At 42.1% G+C, this 19234-nt stretch overlaps 1 protein-coding gene across 1 annotated transcript in view; it reads left to right on the top strand.

Annotated features, from left to right (window-relative positions):
- LOC135195227 (ankyrin-3-like) overlaps positions 1-13455 on the top strand; it is a 73152-nt gene extending 59697 nt beyond the window's left edge. Inside the window, exons 8-9 of the mRNA XM_064221499.1 lie at positions 2098-2232; positions 5485-13455. Coding sequence (XP_064077569.1) covers positions 2098-2232; positions 5485-6192 — 843 coding nt within the window. The 3' untranslated portion in view covers positions 6193-13455. The remainder of the gene's footprint in view (positions 1-2097; positions 2233-5484) is intronic.
- The last annotated feature ends 5779 nt before the right edge of the window (positions 13456-19234 follow it).

Raw genomic sequence — 19234 nt, 5'->3', positions numbered from 1 at the left:
ATTGCCAAACCCTAAAGGGTATCTAAAATAAAGATAACTGTTGATAACCTGTGGCTTAACCTAATAAAAAAATTCCTGAAACACTATTACCATGACAGTACAGGCAGTCCCCGGTTATTGGCGGGGGTTCCGTTCTCCGTGGGGTGCTGATAAGTGAAAAGCGCCATTATCCGAAACTTGGTGATTTATGGTGCCGTGTTTCGGTTAATGGCACTTCTGTTAGGTATGTTATGGAACCATAAATCGCTGATTTTATGGCACTATACAAGCGCTATAAAATCGGATCGCCATTAACAGAGTCCGCTAATAACCAAGGGCAGCTTGTAGTGGTCATGCCAAGATACTTTCGGGGAAGGCGCAATAATCCCACAGCCACACCAGACATAACTAGGCAAGACACCTTCGAGCCACAAAGAATAATACATATATTGCTTCGTGTGTTGATTCCTGCTCTTTATTGCCAAACCCTATGGATATCTGGAGTATAGAAAATAGCTAATAACCTGTAGCTATACTTCAGACCAAAAATTTATCTGGGTTGTTGGGATTTATTTATTAGGAGCTACACCATTTTATCACCTGTTAACTTGTTTTATAAGCTCCTTTGAGAACAAACAGTGGTTACACTGTCAAATATTTTGATGTCGGAAAAAACCTACTTTTGGTAGCCGTTGTGAGTCCTCAAACCCACCCACTTTCCTTGATGAAAATGCAAGACTGGGATAAACATTTATCTTGCACAGACCTGGCATGTAATGACGAAGATGGCCGGCATACACTGTTATCACACCTATGCATGTGGGACATATAACTGCGACAATTGCTGTAGGACAGGAGATAGAGCTCCAGTCCTGAGTCCTTTATATTCTATCACTGTGCCAACGAGCACTTCTGGCCGAGACCACCTATAAAAGAATTCTTTGTAACTGGTTGGTGTGTCTTATGGAGCCCTGGGGAACTATGAGTGTAACTCCTTCAAGTACAAACAGCAGCTACCAAAATCAGGTTTTTCCTATGTCAACACCTGTCTTTTGATCTCCATCATTATAGTAACAGACTTATCAACCAGGGTACTACGTATTTGCTCGCACACAGCTAAGGATTTTTATCTGTTGACCCAGTGATCTGTATGGTGAGTGGTTACTACATCATATCCCTACGGAGATTAAGCCAGCTTGGTCACTGAATGCTATACAATTAATCTTGGCCCATATAAAGCTAGAATCATATATTATATATCAAACATCTGGCCACTAGCAATGTGCACTGTATTGTTCATGATGACATGCTAACAATCATAGAAATGGGCAATGAGGGGTAGAGTTCCAAAGAAGAGGTTGTGCATTTCACTGATGAGGCGTGAGGAATCTTAGCTGGGATATGAAAACATATATTATAAAAAATGGACCATCTAGCACCTAGTTTAGGATGATAACTTTAAAGGGTAAAGGTATCTCATAATTAGAATGATGTGTGGTAATTATAAAACTATATCTTCACAGATGACAATGATGTAGCATCTTTTAGCACAGGTACCTTTTACTGAAGCAGAGTTCCTAGATCATAACCCTTCTTTTTTTAAAACTCTACCAAACAGGAATTTCTTCATTTGTTCTTCATGAAGAGAAAAGCAAAAAAATTGTCATTCATTAGAAAGATTATTGAATAGTCAAACTATTTGATAACTGATGTTACTATGCCACAGGTCTGTTTGGAATTTATTCACATCATTGGAATGGTCAAACAATCAGATAACTGATGTTCCCATGCCACATTATTGAAATGGTCAGTCAAATCAGATAACTGATGTTACCATGACATCAGTCTGCTTGTAAATTTTTCACATTTGTCTATCCATTTGAGTAGCCAACAAATGCACATTTAATTAGCTTCCAAAGTCTTTGGGTGAACAGAATTCTAAATGGATTCTAAATGGCTTTAATTTTCCTTTACAGGTAAAGTATTCTATTTCCCTTTCAGTTACATAAATTTATTTTATTAAGTTTTTTTAAATACCTTTAAGAGCTAAATAACTGCATAAGATTTCATCATTACCATGTTCATGACACTGATGTATTTTTTATCTTCTTACCATAGCTTGGGTCGATTTACATCAGTCGAGAGATGAGATCACATGTGATTACACAACTCAGTCAGATGGTCTTCACAGCAATATTGATTTTTTGTCCTCTAGGGATGTGTTACCAGGAAAGTCTTGGCCTTCTACAAGAAGTAAGTTATCTCACTACTACTTCTTTGCCTTCAGCTTTTCCCATTTCTATATGGGGTCGCTGTTTCTAGGCAGCCTTCTCCATCTTCCTCTGTCCTGTACATCTTGTTCTCTTAGACCCTTTTCCTTCATGGCATTCAATAATTTATCTTTCCACCTGAACTTTGGCCTCCCCCTCACTCTTCTGCCCTCCACCTACATGTTCATAACCCTCTTTCATACGTGTTCATTCTCTCCTCATGACATGACCAAACCATTTGAGTCTTCTTACCCAAGCTTTTTTCTGAAACCTCTTAATACTTTGACTGTCTCCCTGATTGATTCATTCCGGATCTTATCTCTTTTTGTGACACCACACATCCGCCTCAGCATTCTCATCTCAGCCACTTCCATTCTTCTTTCTTGTTCTTTCTTTATTGGCCAAGTCTCTGCCCCATACAGCATGGCTGGTCTAACTATGCTTTTATAAAACTTTCCTTTAACTTTTGCACTGATCCTCCTGTCACAAAGTATCCCTGATGACTTTCACCAATTTATCCATGCAAACTGAATTCTATTACTGGCTTCTGCATCAAGGTTTCCATTCTCACTCATAACAGAATCAAGATATTTGAAGGAGCTAACCTTCTTTATGTTTTCTTGGCCCAATTTCACTGTTCTCTGCCATTCCTCTCCACCTGTCCACATATATTCTGTCTTTGTTCTGCTAATTTCTAAGCCTCTACTCGCATGTTCTTTGTCTTCCTAGCTTGAGTTGGACACCTTCTCTTGTTAGAACAGTCAGCACAAACATTCTGATGTTATAACATCCATCATAACATCAAACACGTAGGGACTAAGGGCTGAACCCTGGTGGAAACCAACTTTCACCTTGAACTTCTCTGTAGTTTCAACAGTGCTTCTACTTACATGGTTGCCTTCGCATTCATATCTTTCATTATTCTGACATATTTTTCAGAAACACTTTTCTCTCTCAAGCACCTCCATACTTCCCGCCTAGGTACCGCATCATATGGTTTTTCCAAGTCAATAAACACCAGAAGTAGTTCTTTCTCTCCATATTTCTCTACTGTCTGCCTAAGTGCAAATATTGCATCAACTGTGCTCTCTCCTGGCTTAAAAAACAATTTGTTTTTCACAAATTGTGGTTTCCATTCTCAATCTTTCTTCTATAATCTTCGCATATATTTTCATTGTATGTGATATCAGTTTAATTCCTCTGTAGTTCCCACACTCCTGCACATCACCCTTCCCTTTGTAGATTGGGACCATTAGACTATTTCTCCACATCTGGCATTCTTTCTTGGCGATGTATGTTGGTCATTAAATCCTACAGGATGTCTATGCCTTCCTCTCCTAAATACTCCCACACTTCAGCTCGTATTCCATCAGGTCCCACTGCTTTCCCTTCTTTTTATCCAGTGCCTTCTTAACCTCTTCTCTGCCGATATCCTGGACTATTCTTTCATGAGGGTTTCCATCTCTTTTTGGGATTTTCTTCATTTACTAACTCTTCAAAGTACTCCTTCCATCTAGCTATTATGCTTTCCTCTTGTGATAAAACTCTTACATTTTTTGTCCTTGATCTATTTGATATGTGTTAGATCCTTTGCTAATTTACCTCTGGTTTTTGCTATCTTGTGTATTCTCTTTTGGCCTTCAGCTGTCTCTAAGTTCTCATAGAGCTTGTCCATTGCAATTGCTTTTGCCTGTACTACTGCCCTTTTAGCTTCATTTGCAATTTTCCAAGCTATCCTGTTTTCCTCAGATTGATTCCTGTCATAGGCTACTCCTGCTTCCTTTTTCTTTTATCTTGGGTGTTAGGGTTCCACCACCAGCTCTCTCTCATTTGGGGGTCCTCTACCAGATGTCTTCCCCAATAATTCTTCTATTTTAAGGATCATTCCACCAGGTGTTCACATCTTCTGCCAAAAAGCCCTAAGAACTGCTTCCTTCTCTCTAATCTCTTGCTCTTCTAATCACCACCACTTTATCTTCGGTTGGACTGCCTTTTTCCCCATTCCAACTGGTCTTAACAGGAGATCTGACACTACTAGCCTGTGTTGTCTGCTAACACAGACTCCTTTAATGACCTTACAATTGTTCACTTCTGTTATATGGTTCCTTCTGCATATTAAAAAATCTATCTACGTTTGTCTTCTCTCACTACTGTATGTCACAGAGTCATCATTTGTGAAGAAGGTGTTGTTAATTGCCTTGTCAAATGTCAGTGCAAAGTCTGTTATCAGCTCTCCTTCCTCATTCATTTCTCCCATGCCATGTCCTCCATGTATTCTACTGTTTTCTCGATTGCACCCGATGTGTAATCAGTTCTCCCCCCCCCGTCTCCCCTCCCCCCCCCAAATAACCTTTCTTCTATTTCTGTTGATGTCATGACTTCATCCATATCTCTCCAGAACTTATTTTTCACCTCTTCACTGCACCGGTCTGTAGTGCATATGCACTTACTACATTCTTCAAGATATAACCACCGCAGCCCAACCTTATGTTTTCTCATTACATTAATCATTTTAATCATTTATTTGAAGTTACATTACATTGATACCAACTTCCATTTTCTTGGACCAAAGGCAATTGACTTCCAGCCTAACGCAGATGGATGGGTTGTGTTTAAGACCAAGGCCACAGCACTAGAGACAAGAGGTCATTTGCCCCCTAAGGGATAATGCTTTTGGAATGTTTTCCAAATGGCAACAGTTGAAAAGGAACAAATTAGTCAAACCTAAAGTATTTTGACTTTTAATTCAATCAATTTGCTTATGAAACTAAAGCATCTTCAATTAACAAAAACATTCAGTCATCCAGTGAAAACAAAAAAACATAACCCAACTACTATACAAATGAACTCTTGACCCAGCTGTTCAGAGCCCCTAAATGATTATACTCTATTGCACGTATATCATATGAATGTTTTCGACTAAATTCATAAACTTCATACATACCTATCATATTGTTGTTTTACAATATTGATGTAGATATTATGTATGTGGTTTTTTGAGTTAGCTGAGAAAAAGTACTACTTTTTCCTTACCACATTTTCTTGTAGATTCAGTGCTTGGCTTCAAGCCTAAATTCCATATTCCATTCCATTTAATTTAATTTCCTTTCAATCGGTTGTTATTTTATATATTGTAATTCATAGAATTATTACCTCATGCACAAAAAAATGGAAGAGAAGCAACAGAAATATTGAACTTCAACCAAAAAAGTCTTTCACAAAACATCTTTTCCAGGACTGGTCTTGGCAGTGTGGAATCTTCGCTGTGTTGATGGCCTGGTTACATTTAATCAATGCTGTCAATCAAGCTCTAACATCAGAGTTCTTACCAATTGCAAAAGATTTTTTAGAAATCCTTCTCAAGGTAGTATACTTTCTTATAGCCTTCGTGGCTATCTTTGCTTTTATCTTCCACCTCCTCCTGCTTGAGAAAAAGGCTTTTGTGTCATTCCACCAGTCAATAGCTAGCACAATAGTTTGGATGCTACTGGATCTAGGGTATGCTGATAATTTTGTTAATGAGCAGCTATCGTACCCCATTCTCAGCAATATCATATTCTTTGTATTCATAACCACAATTGGTTGTCTTATCGTTAGTTTAATTAACAAGGAAAGAACAGTCAAATCCAGAGGCAGAGAGCTTGATCTTGGATACAGGAGACTAGTTCTCTATACCCGGCTTATCTTCAGGTATGATATGTGCTTTCCCTGGTTCCGACGGTGGTGTACTGTTTGTGAATACACAGACAGTCACAGAAATCAAACACTTCTTGAATATTACCTTGGTCAAATTGAGAAGGGAAATGACACAGAGGAGTCTACTACTGCAAGAGATGATGAGAAAATATGTGAAAGAATAAAGAAATTAGAAACTCTTATATCCGAAGTAAAAGATGAAATGTTCAACATCAAGAGACTCCTAAAAGGGAAGGATGATGATTAAAATATTACTCTCCGTACTCAATCGTAACTCCTGGAGTTGGGCAACTGTTTCATCCTATCTTGCATTTTTAAATAAGTGCCATAATTCTTGAAGAATTATTATCTACATGTTACAATAACAACAGTGAGTGGGTTGGTAATTTATACAGTACTCAAGCCAGGTATCCCCATTTTGATGTGTCGCAGAAAGTAAAAACTGAGTGCCCCAGTTTTCTTTCATACAAGTACAAAAAGGTTTTGGTTGTCTAAGTAAAATTAGTACATTTCAAAACCATGTGTGAATGCAGCTCTTGAGGGTAAGCTCTTTCCTTAATCTCTGATAATCTTAATTAATAAATATTGTACTGTTAACATATCTTGGCAAGTTTTATGATCAAAATATGAAGTTTTTCATAATAAAACTAATATTATAATACTTACCTGAACATCTGAATTAGCGCTGGTCACTGACCAGCCCAAAATGTATCCCCACATATTTACCCACTAAGTGGGTACGTAAATCAAACTGAAGTGGGGAGGAGGGTGGGAATCATTCAGGTATTCAGGTTCAGATAAGTATTAAAATATTAGTTTTATTATGAAACTTCATATTGCAATACAGTTCCTGAACACCTAAATTAGCCTGATTAACAAAATTTTAATGGAGGTGGGATCAATCTAATTCAGCCCGACCTGTCCACGGAGCATATGCAGGTAACTCATTATCAACCTACCATGTATAAATGTATGTATCCTCACCTAATTATCTAACTCGGTAGGTGAGGATGTTTGCAAAGAAAGTTTCAACATCTGTTGAGTCTAAGTATCGTCTGAGTCAGATGTACCTCCCATGTGGTAAGCTATACTTCTTATTAATGGAGGTAAAAACAAATCTCCTCATCTAGTCATCCAACTCAGAAGGTGAGGATGCTTTCAGAGGAAGTGCCACACAGTCAGTGTTGAGTCCAAGGTACCGCCTGAGTCTGAAGAACCTCCCTCTATACCTCTTATGTATAGAGGGGTAACAGTGAACCTCCTATTGGCTATTCAGCCTCTCATGTATGGAGAAGTTGAGTGTGCAGGACCTTCAAGTTCTCTACTGCTCACTGACGCAGATGACTGTGCTGAAGAAGTTGTAGTTATTCCAACATGACCATCTGGATCTGCCTAACCTCAAGGACCTAAAAGAACAATACACTCATTCTAAGCTTGACCAACAGAAACACTGGAGTTCATTTAGACTATCACTGACTACCCATACTTCTAACATCCTAACGATACCAAGCCAATTATAAAACTGAGTTAGCCACAACGACAGGACCCAGCGAGTAACCTTTCTCAGAAGAAACTGAAAATCCCTAGGGTAGAGTGTTGTGAAAATCCACACCGACTCTCAAATAACCACTTCCAAGATCACAGACATCGAAAAATTCCTCCCGAAAACTGAAGGGTAGCCATCCGTGATACTTTGTGCCCTTAGACACGAAGCCCAACCCAAAGGCTCTGAAAGTGATGAAAAACCAACCGACGCTTGACTAAAAACCCCTCGCAAGAATAAACTAATTGCACTTTGGAAATGGAACGACATGGACACCTAGGGGAAACCAAATAAGATTCTTGGACGAGGTAAAAGTTCCTCAGTACGTGACAAATAAACTTTGAGATCTCAAACTGGACACAGCAGCATTTGTGATCAGTCACCTGCTATATGATCATCCAACAATGCTGCTGCGACTCTTAATAATGATGATGACAACACAAAATTGACCATCAAGGAGACATCTTGTTTCTAAAAGAATGTTGCTGAGCACAAGAGGCGCCCTCAACAGAACCTTCTTATGAATGTCCGGATAGTGCTGAGGCAGATGATTTGACAAGAAGTCCCTCCTCTCCTTGACAAGAACATAGTACACCCAGGCAAAATGTTAGTCAGGTATATGAACCCCATCGAAACCTAAGTGATGAGGTTGTCAAACAGTCCAGGATCTGAGAAACACCCATCAACTCTCCAACTCTTCAAAACCAGACAAAACCGAAACCACATTCAAACGACCAACCACGGACGAGAAACCTTCTGTTGCAAAGAATTCGATGCAGGAAATAGAACCAAAGATGGCTATAAAGAACAAAACTTCACACTAGACACTACTAGGGAGTCCGAACCCAAGAGAACCTTATATAACCTGCACTTATCTTCCTAAATACTATGTAACCTATTACCGCTACTCGTCTGTCCCTGGCCTAACTTTACATTAACCTTAGAACTTACACCTTAACGGGGAATCTCCTGCTAAACACTGCCTGCTCCGTGCTGGTGGCGGGCCGGAGATCCTACCCTTCGGGTCTGGTTCTCCATGACCCCCGGCACCCGTTAGGGCTGGTTCTAGAACAGGCAGGGGAGCTGAAAGAGAATGATTAGTATCACCTATGCTACTACTGCTATCTCTATTTCAACTAGCTTTGTCATAAAATCAGCAAACAAGTTAGGCATTCTGTCCTCCAATTCTGAACCGTTCCTACCCAGCTCTTCTTTGCTTAACTTTCGCGATTTTGCCGCTATCTTCTATTTGGTCTTGGTAGTCCTCTAAGTGATCTAATGAACTAATCCTTACATTCTTTACCCCTATGTATGACAAGCATTGCACTTCCCTACGTACAGCTAAAACAAAAAGAATGTCTGTCATTTGAGGTTACTCATCTGTTGCACATAGCACAGGAATGAAGCATGCCGACATCTCAACCAGCAGCTGTTGGAGGTGAGGCTGATGAAGCAGAGATTGAGGTAAGGATTTTCTTAATGAGGCTCGTCCATCTCCTCCAAACGATAACAGAGAAGTTCCAAAAACAATCTAAATATGATCCACATCAGGGAAAATCGGAAGAGATATGTAAACGAAAGCCAAGGATATCAAAACCCTATCAAGGCCTCGGTAAACACTTTGAGGGTTGGCTAAAAGACCAAATGTTCGCTGGGAGCAGGAATACTTCCGGCTCTCCATGCGAACAGAGAACAATTGAGGAGACGGACCTGTGGTGGCCAGTATTTGCATCAGATTGCCAATGGTAACACAAGTAACTAATTTGACTAGATTTTACCTGCAACGTTGGTAACCCTGACAGTTAAAATTACTCACTTAGTGGGGTAAATAGGTGGGGATATTGTTCGGGCTGGTCAGTGACCAGGGCTAATTCAGGTGTTCAGGAAGTGTATTGCAATAAAAACTTCAGGTTTTGATACCATCTATTACGGTCTTGAATATCCATGGAATGGAATGGAAAGGAAATTAAATTAAATGGAATGGAATATGGAATTTAAGCTTGACGCCAAGCACTGGAATCCAAAAGATTATTCAATGCTATAATGAATTTAGTTTGAGTTGTGTGTCAATGAATTTATGAACTGAATAAATAAAATTTATTTTAAAACTGTGGTAAAAATTGATATTTGGTAAAAACTGATATTCTTCATAAAAAAAATGTAACTTTGCATTTAGGATATGAATATACCCTTTAGTGTGAAAAATAGTAAAAAATATATCTTATGAGGGTCAAAATGATGCTCGTTTAAATAATTGGAGAGAACTCCAAACTGGGAATGATCTTACCTTTCATAGTCCCCTTTGTGTGCCACCTCTGAAGCTAGCTGAAATCTCAATTGTCAAGCTCTAGGCAAATTCAAACTCCCGCTACAACAAAAATATAATTTTTATTTCCCAAAGCAGCTAACATGAGAAAAGAATAAAATAAGTTAAAGAAAATCCTTAAAATCCTTAACCATGAATAGGTTTCGCTATTTTGGTACTCCTTTAAAGGTGTGTGGGGTTGAGTTCGACCCGAGCGACCAGAAAAATTCGTGAAAATTAAAAAACTGTAGCTATGCTGTACATTTTAATTTCTAAAATCAATTTCACCATTGCTGAACACTACTGAGAAGATAAATCATACCCATCTACAAATTAAATATTTATTACAAATATATTAAAAAAATGTATATAAAAAATAATTTACAAAAATATTTTAAAAAAATACAAAATACACTATATACACACAAAAATTGAGGGAATCCTTCCTAAAACTACTATTTACAATATGCGACTGCCGGAGAAGGTGTCAGACCCATAGAGGTCAAAATCTGAAATGAGAAAAAAAGGATAAGTTTTTTGAAAAAAAAAAAAAAAAAAGTCAATATTTCACAATTTTTTTTCGGTACCTAAATGAAATAGGAAGTGGCTAATTTTTTTTAAAGAACAAACTCATTTTATCCTAGAATGGAATTATGTAAAAAGATCTACACTAAGACGTAATTTACTTTTATATCAGAAATGTTATTGTCTCTCTCTCTCTGGCTCTCTCTCCAACAATAATTTACGAAATATTTACAAAAAAATACAAAATACGCTATATGCACACAAAAATTGATGGAATCCTTTCTAAAACTACTATTTGCAATATGTGACTGCCAGGAAAAGTGTTGGAACCATAGAGGCCAAAATCAGAAAAGAGAGAGAAAAAAAAAAGGGTACGTTTTTTGGCCAAAAAAAGTCAAAATTTCACGAATTGTTTTTGCTACCTAAATGAAATAGAAGTGGCTGATTTTTTTATAGAATAAACTAATTATCCTAGAACGGAATTATGTAAAAAGATCTGCACTAAGATTTAATTTACTGTCATATCAGAAATGATATTTCTCTCTCTCTCTCTCTCTCTCTCTCTCTCTCTCTCTCTCTCTCTCTCTCTCTCTACAGTGTCGATGATTTATTGACATAAGCTGATGTAATCTGTCACCAGAAAAGGCACAGACCCACTCCCTTCTCTCCCCCTCGTCTCGTAATCATTTCAAGGTCACCTCCCTCGCCTCCAACCCTTCATTACACAAACTTGAGCGTTTTGCCATAGAGGTGTCATCAACCTCTAAATTTATCATCAACATCACTTTCTAATTCCGTTAGAAGTAAGTTGATGATATCCATGCCCAGAGAATACGAAAGAAATTGGACCAAATGGCAATATAAGGCATCTCAGCCACAACCAATGGCATGCATAATGTACACACACCATCTACCTACAGTTTCCAACAATACAAAACTATCCCAGTGTCAACAGTGTTAGACAGGAAATCACTACTTGAAAACTTTGCCTTTGTATCCCACACATGTTCAAAACAAACAATTACTCAGAAAAGGGGAAAGGACAAAGGCAAGGCAAACACAGGTTTTGACAGGATTGTAGTGTGTATTCTGCTGGCCTCTTGCAGGTCAATCACACCCAGATTCGAGATAGACGATGATTTATGGGGGGGAAAAAACATGTTTTTTGAAACACTCCTCAGCTCGTGCTCAGCCTGTCGCACCTATTCAGGGTTTAACTATCATATTCTTCCCAAAATCATAATTAAGTAAGTACCCCCTCTTATCTCATTCTGTCTGACTAATCATAATCTATCAATAAGTCAACTCCAGTCTATAGAGATCCCATTGTATATGGTGACTTCGAATCCATCTGAAAATAAGAATATAATTATCAAACAGTGAAATGTTAAAAGTTCGTCAATAAATGAGTGTTGCATCACACTCCCCTCTCTCTAGAACTGAACACATGTCACTACAAAAAATATATAACCTTCCAACATCTTTCACTTTACCTTTTCAACGGAACTTAGCACCTTTCCCTACGCCAATGTCTCTTGTGACCACTATGACAGTTTGTCATCTAATTCCCTGTTAATTCACATACTAGAGATTATATCTCATTTACTGTAAATGACGTACGTATGTACGCCCACCAACAGATGTACGGATACACACATGCTATTGAACACGCGAATGTACACGCGCTAGTCTGTTCCCATTTACTCGGTAACCTGAAGTAACCTTCCCGTGGCTTTACCTCAGATCTCTGGAATGTGTTCGCAATTTCGTTTATGCACATGGTGTGTTTTTTCGATTCGTGTCTCGCGTCGGCACCTTAAGGAATTCAGTGTCTTTGCATCTGTTTCTAACTGGCAAGAGATTTGGCTAATGCAGTTAATTCAGCTGTAAGAATAGGCAATATTAGACAGTCTGCCAACATATGAACTATTACCATGAACAACAGCACAACCAACACCACTTGATGGTTTTGATCCATCAGCAAATAGTTTAACAGAACCTGAATGTACTTGATCATGATCAAGAAAATGAGCCTTCACTTCGATGACATTATCTGATTAAAATTTTTAACAGCAGCTTTATGACAGTGATGGTTCTGGGTCAACCAAGGAGGTAACAAAGCTATGCAATGCTTTAATTTTTTGGTTATTACACATAAAAAGGCTCTGATGCGTTTGCAAACTGATGTGAATCATTTTTGTTAAGAATGGATGCTGCAGGGTTTTCAGGGAACCTCTTGAAGTGAACATAGCCCACGGTACTAGTTCCTCTCAACGTAAACCTAGAGGGAGCTCTTCAGTGTCAGAATATAAGCTTTCAACTGGTGATGCCTTAAATGCACCAGAGAATATATGTAGACCATCATGATGAATTACATCCAACTCCTCAAGTTTTCTTGTACTTGCTGAAGAGTAGAGTTGGCAACCATACTAAGCACCCCAGTTAAAACCTGAGACTACATTTAAAATGTTAAGGGATTTCTTTACCTTAATTTTCAAGGATTCAATATGACTAATACCATGCTAACTTCTTATCAAAAATCATCCCTAAAAACTTCACCTCCTCTTCATATGGTATTAGTGTAATACAAAGTATACAAGTGTTTCTGAGAAAAATCAAGCGTCAGTTTCAATACTTGGTAGCGATAATATTGAACATTGATACTACTAGTTTCTCCAGAAACATTTACTAGTTTTGTTATTGTTATTATAAGATGTTAAAAGTGTTAATTAGCATTTCCCAATTTGCCTTCATTTCCAATTTTAGTCATATTCCACTAAATGACATGACAAATTTTTATTCTTAAAACATCATAATTACCCATAATTCTCAAAATTTGGTCCTAATAATATCTATTTTTCTTAGAAGACTAAACTCTTACAATTTTCTAGGGTCCAGTGATCCAAAATGTTTTAGCTCTAATTACAATTTTATCAGCCTGAAAATTTAGGTATCTATTTCAAATAATAAATCTTGTTTTTGTAAACTATTATTTCCTCTCAATAACTATAATAGTGATAGTATTATGGTAATGCTACTGTCGTAGGTTATTAACCTTAAGCTGTTTATGGTGTACTAACAACAGAATATAGTTATATTTTTGACAATTTTTCTAAATTATATCATAATAAAATCAATGTGGTTATAATTAAACCTCTCATTTTACTAATATCAAAAGAGAACATAAAGGAAGATACCAAAAATTGATAAACTACAATATTGTCATAAAATGTTTCTTTTTACATTTCAATTAAGTGAGGGCAGCAAAAAAAGAACTAAAAAGGTACTAAGATGTAATAATCTAAGAAAGGGATTTTGACGTAGGAAAAATCTATTTCTGGGCTATATTTTACTAAACAGAAATCATCTAAAAAATATATTTCATAGAAATTTATGTTTAAAATTTAGTCATAATGTTGAAGATGCAGGCAAAACAGAAAGACAACAGTACCTAAAAGGCACATTACCTAAAGAAAAAATTAAAGGTAAATGCAACACAATATAACAAGTAAAAATTGCACCCAAGTTTCTTCAGCGCAATCGAGTTTTCTGTATAGCGTATACTCAAGGTAAATTGAAAATAAAGATCTATCTTTTAGTGGTCTCTGTACAATGCTGTACGAGATGCAGCCCATCAAACTTTCAGCCACAGCCCGATGGTAGCCTGTCCTATAGCATTGCCAGATGCACATTACTGAAAATTGAGGGCTGCCATTTGGTATGTTTGGTGATTGGAGGGTCGATGATTAACATAACAATTTGTAGCCCTCTAGCCTCAGTAGTTTTTAAGAACTGAAAAAGTGTGGATGGACAAAGCCATTTCAATACTAGTTTTCTTTTACAGATAATTTAAAAGGTATGGAAATAAACTTGATGTAGTATAAATTGCTAAAGGTATCAATATTTTTCGTTGCTGTGTACAACCTCCATGTTTAGATTTTGCATTCTCCAGCCCATGGCTAGCTTAAAAAAAAAAAGTTAGGAAAATAACAATGTCGAAAATTGTATTTTTCCTAACTATACAAACCTGAGGTCCTTTACAATAGGAATGTAACTTGCGGCAGCTGGAACCGGTTGTAAACTTTGAACAAGGGAGTTCGGTAGTTACCTGCTTGTCCGACAGTCCGCATACTGCACGACTGGTGAAGATGCACTTTGCTTTAGGCCTAAGAAAAAACAGAGTGAGGGGTGGCATGAGGTGGGACTATGTGTGAAGGACCTCAGGTTTGTATAGTTAGGAGAAATACAATTTTCGACAAATTGTTATTTGTTCCGATACGAATACAAACCATGGGTCCTTTACAATACGAAGACTCACTTCTTGGTGGGTGGAATCTGAGTCTTAAGAACATACTGGTGTTTGTCCAACCTTGGTTCCCTCCCTGGTCGTAAGAGCAGAGGGAGGGATCCTAGCCTCTGCCCAATAATCGGGGTATGTACCGCAGGATCAATGGTCAGACCTCTGGACCCAAGTAATAAGAGGGAGGCAAGCGTACCTCTTAAAACTAGCAAGCAAGAACTTGTTCCTATTGCAAAAGGCAATATGAAGTCATGGGTTTGTCTCTTCTTGGCTTCCACTTCCCCCCCTTGTCGGGGGAAGTGGTGGATAATCGCTCCTATCCCTAATGAAAGGGATAGGATGGGGCTCGGTCGAGTAGCTTACCTGCATCGCCTCCTGTTCCAGCGTAGTGACGACCGCGTCCCTCTGCCCACAGGTAGAGGGGGAGAAAAAGATGGGGAAGAGAAGCCAGTCACACTCATTCACTCATCCATTCATGCAGTCACACAAGGGTGTGATGCTGTTCTGTCCGCTTGGGTGCTGAGTAAACTACACAACGTGTTGAGCAGCCACCATGGGTCCCAAGGAAAAAGTGTCCAAGGACCTGTGGGCTATATCCCAAAGGTAGAAGGAGGTGAAGGTGGTCTGGTTGGACCAGACCCCTGCCTTCAGGACCTGCGCCACTGAGAAGTTCTTGTAGAACGCAAGGCAAGGACCAATACCTCTGACTTCGTGGGCTCTCGGACGAAGGGTACGGATGTCGTCGCTACCATCAGCTTCGTACGCCCTCCTGATCACCTCACGCAGCCAGAAAGAAAGTGTGTTCTTGGATACTTCTTTCTTGGTCACCCCGGTGCTAACGAAGAGGCGTCGACAATCAGGCCTGAGGTGCCGAGTTCTCTTCAGATAGTGCCGTAGCCCCATCACAGGACAGAGCAGCATCTCATCCGCATCGTTGTTGGTGAAGTCCATTAGGGAGGGGATTGTGAAAGACTCGAACCGGTCGTAAGGGACCGAAGGATTCTGAGTCTTCGCTACGAAGTTCGGGACGAAATCGAGCGTCACAGATCCCCATCCCCTGGAGTGCTTGACATTGAAGGAAAGACCATGCAGTTCCCCTACTCTCTTTGCCGATGCCAGGGCCAGCAAGAAGAGGGTCTTGAGGGTCAGATCCCTGTCTGACGACTCTCGGAGTGGCTTGAAGGGACTTCGAGTCAGACCCTAAGGACGAGAGCCACTTCCCACCCCAGGGGCCTGAGTTCCCTGGGTGGGCAAGACCTCTCGAAGCTCCTCATAAGCAGGGAGATCTCGAGCGAATTCGAGATATCTCCTCAGTTTCAGGACTAGGGCCAGGGCGGCTCTGTATCCTTTCACTGTGGGGACGGAGAGGAGCTTGTCTTGGCGAAGAAACACGAGGAAATCCGCTACCTGCTGAAGAGTGGCTCTGAGAGGAGATAGACCCCGTCTACGACACCAACCACAGAAGACAGCCCACTTTCCCTGGTACACAGCTGCAGAGGACTGTCTCACATACCCAGTCATCTCTGTTGCTGCTCGGCGAGAAAAGCCTCTTACTCGCAAGAGATGGTGGATAACAGCCAGCCGTGAAGATGTAGGGACTGGACTGACTGGTGGTACCGTTCCACGTGTGGCTGGACGAGAAGGTTGTGCCAAGGGGGAATCTCTCTCGGTGCTTCTGAAAGCAGAGCCAGCAGGTCTGGGTACCAAATGGCCTGAGGCCATTCGGGCGCCACCAGGATCATCCGGAGATTCGGGGTGACCAGCACTCGGCTGATCACCTTGCGAATCAGGCAGAATGGGGGGAAAGGCGTACGCAAAGAGGTTGTCCCACAGGTGTTGAAGAGCGTCCTCTGCAGCTGCCCATGGGTCCGGCACGGCCGAGAAGAAAACCTGAAGTTTTCTGTTGTGCTGGGTGGCAAACAGATCCACTACTGGACGCCCCCACAGGTTGAAGAGCCTTTCCGCCACGTCTGGGTGTAGGGACCATTCAGTCCCTATCACCTGATCCCGACGGCTGAGCTTGTCTGCTACTACATTCCTCTTGCCTGTAATGTAGCGGGCTGACAGCTCTACCGAGTGGGCCACGGCCCACTTGTGCACCTGCAACGTCAACTGGTGCAACGGGAGGGACACTAGGCCCCCATTTGTTGACGTGTGCCACTACTGTGGTGTTGTCACACATCAACACCACTGAGTGTCCCACCAAGCAGTCCTGGAACTCTTGGAGAGTGAGGAACGCTGCCTTGAGCTCCAGGACGTTGATGTGAAGGCACTCCTCTTAAGAGGTTCCTGTTGTCCAGCCACCAGGCTAGATCCTGCCTCACCTCCTCCGTGAGGGACATGGGGAAGTAAGGTGGGTCAGTTGCCTGTGACCAACTCTCCTTTAGTCTCCACTGGAGAGACCGCAGGTGAAGACAGACGCCCGTGAGGGACTAACTTCTCGAGTGACGACAGGTGGCCGATCACGACTTGCCACTGCTGAGCTGACTGTTCTTGCCGAGACAGGAACTGGTAGGCTGCCTCCCTGAATCTGCTGATCTGCGAGTCTGCAGGGAAGACTCGCCCTGCTACCGTGTCGATCAGCATACCCAGGTACTTCATCCTCTGCTTGGGCTTGAGATCGAACTTCTCGAAGTTCACCACGATCCCCAGATTGCGGCAGAACTCGAGAAGTCGATCCCTGTCCTGTAGCATCTGCGAGCGGGAGCTCGCCAGGACCAACCAGTCGTCAAGATACCTCGGAAGACGTATCCCTACCGAGTGGGGCCAAGCAGACACCAGAGTGAATACTCGCGTGAACACTTGTGGGGCAGTTGAAAGACCGAAGAAAAGTGCCCTGGATTGGTACACCGTCCCGTCGAGGAAGAAGCGGAGGTACTTCCTGGAGGATTGATGGACGAGTATCTGGAAATATGCGTCCTTCAAGTCCACCGAAAGCATTAAGTCGTTCTCCCTGATGGAGTCGAGCACGGAACGTGCCGTCTCCATGGTGAACCGAGACTGGCGAACGAATCGGTTCAGGGGAGAGAGATCTATCACCGGAAGCCAGCCCCCCGAAGACTTCTCCACCAGGAAAAGATGGCTGTAGAAGCCCGGTGAATGATCCCTGACGATCTCCACAGCTCCCTTGCTCAGCATGGCTTGGACTTCCTGCCGAAGGGCTACGTCCTTTGATGTTCCAGGTACGTAGGTCTGAAGGTGGACCGGGATGGAGGTGAGGGGTGGCCGAGACTCGAAGGGTAGTAGATACCCCTCCCGAAGGACGTCTACTATCCAGGTCTCCGCTCCGTAACGCTGCCATGTTGCCCAATGGCTTGCCAGGCACCCCCCCACTTCCGGCAGCAGGTGAGGGGGAACGCCGTCCCTAGCATTTCCCGCCTCTCTTCGACTTCTTCCCCGCTCCCCCTCGAGGGAAGGAGGGCTGGGAGGGGGGCTGAGGACGACCGCCCCTGGAAGAAGTCGAAGGCAGAGTCTTTCCTTTGGGCTTCAATGATGCAATCTTCTTGGCCACAGAGGAAGCGCTAACCAAGCTCTTGGGCTTGGCTGCGGTCGTTCGAGGCTGCCCAGACACCTTCGAAACTGCCTGGTGGACTAGACGGTCACTGTCATCAGTGCGCCGTCGTTCCACTGCAGCGTCCACCATCTCTTCTGGTAAGAGAGAGGAGGAACTCCGCACCAGTCCGTTGCGAAGACCCAGTGCCGCCTCACACCCAGCCGCCCTAGTCACTCTTGTGAGGACTGCGTCCCTACGCTGAAGTACCAGGTTGGCCCACAGGTTTGCCGTCTGGTGAGCTAGGTAGGAGACGGCTCTACCTCCAGACTGACACAGCCTCCCGAAAGCTGGGTCACCTTCGGGAGTGATATTTCCCAAGGTAGCCGCGACCTTAGACACCGTGAGGGACCACAGGTCTAACCAGGAGACTGCCTGGAATGCCGCCATGGCGGTGGATTCAAGTGCAAGTGCCTCTTGCTGCGAGAACCACAAGTTCTCCGACAGGAGCTGCTGCAGACACACCCCCGGAGTTAGCCTAGCTAGCTCCGGGTTAACCTGTTTGGGCGGCATAGGATCCTCTGAAGGCACGTAGAATCTCCTGTCGCAGTAGAGGTGGGGGAAGTAGCTTGGAAGACCTGCTGGACTTTAGCAAACCCTCCTGTCCGGAGACAAGCGAGTCCACCTGGCCCAGCACCGAGTCAGCCAGAGCTGATCGCGGCAGACCCACCGTCGTCTTGGGTTCCTTCTTAGGACCACAGAACGACTCGAGCTGGGACGTGGGCTCAGAAGGTGGGAGCGGCGATCCTTCCCAGAGGTCGTTGTGCTGACGAATCAGCGCAATGACCTCTGCAAACGACCTCTGGATCTCGGGAGTGACTGCGTCTTGTGGAGTAGGACCATCAAGTCCCTCCAACAAGAACGCCTCTCGAGACCCTCCTCCTTCGGAAGGAGGAACAGCGACAGACCCCTCCTGGTCTCCTCCTGCCACTTGCGCATACGACCTGGTCAGTCCTAAGACCTTGCCTGGTTCATAGGGCGTAGGGTGGGACCGTGAGGAGCGCGCTCACGATCACTCCAGATCGCCTCACTCTTCCCAGCGTAAAACCCGGAGGAAGTTGAGTAA

The sequence above is a fragment of the Macrobrachium nipponense genome, chromosome 20 (assembly GCF_015104395.2).
Source record: "Macrobrachium nipponense isolate FS-2020 chromosome 20, ASM1510439v2, whole genome shotgun sequence".
In the NCBI taxonomy this organism is placed as follows: domain Eukaryota; kingdom Metazoa; phylum Arthropoda; class Malacostraca; order Decapoda; family Palaemonidae; genus Macrobrachium; species Macrobrachium nipponense.
The sequence above is the reverse complement of the archived record's forward strand: the minus strand, read 5'-3'. Positions and strand labels throughout refer to the sequence as shown.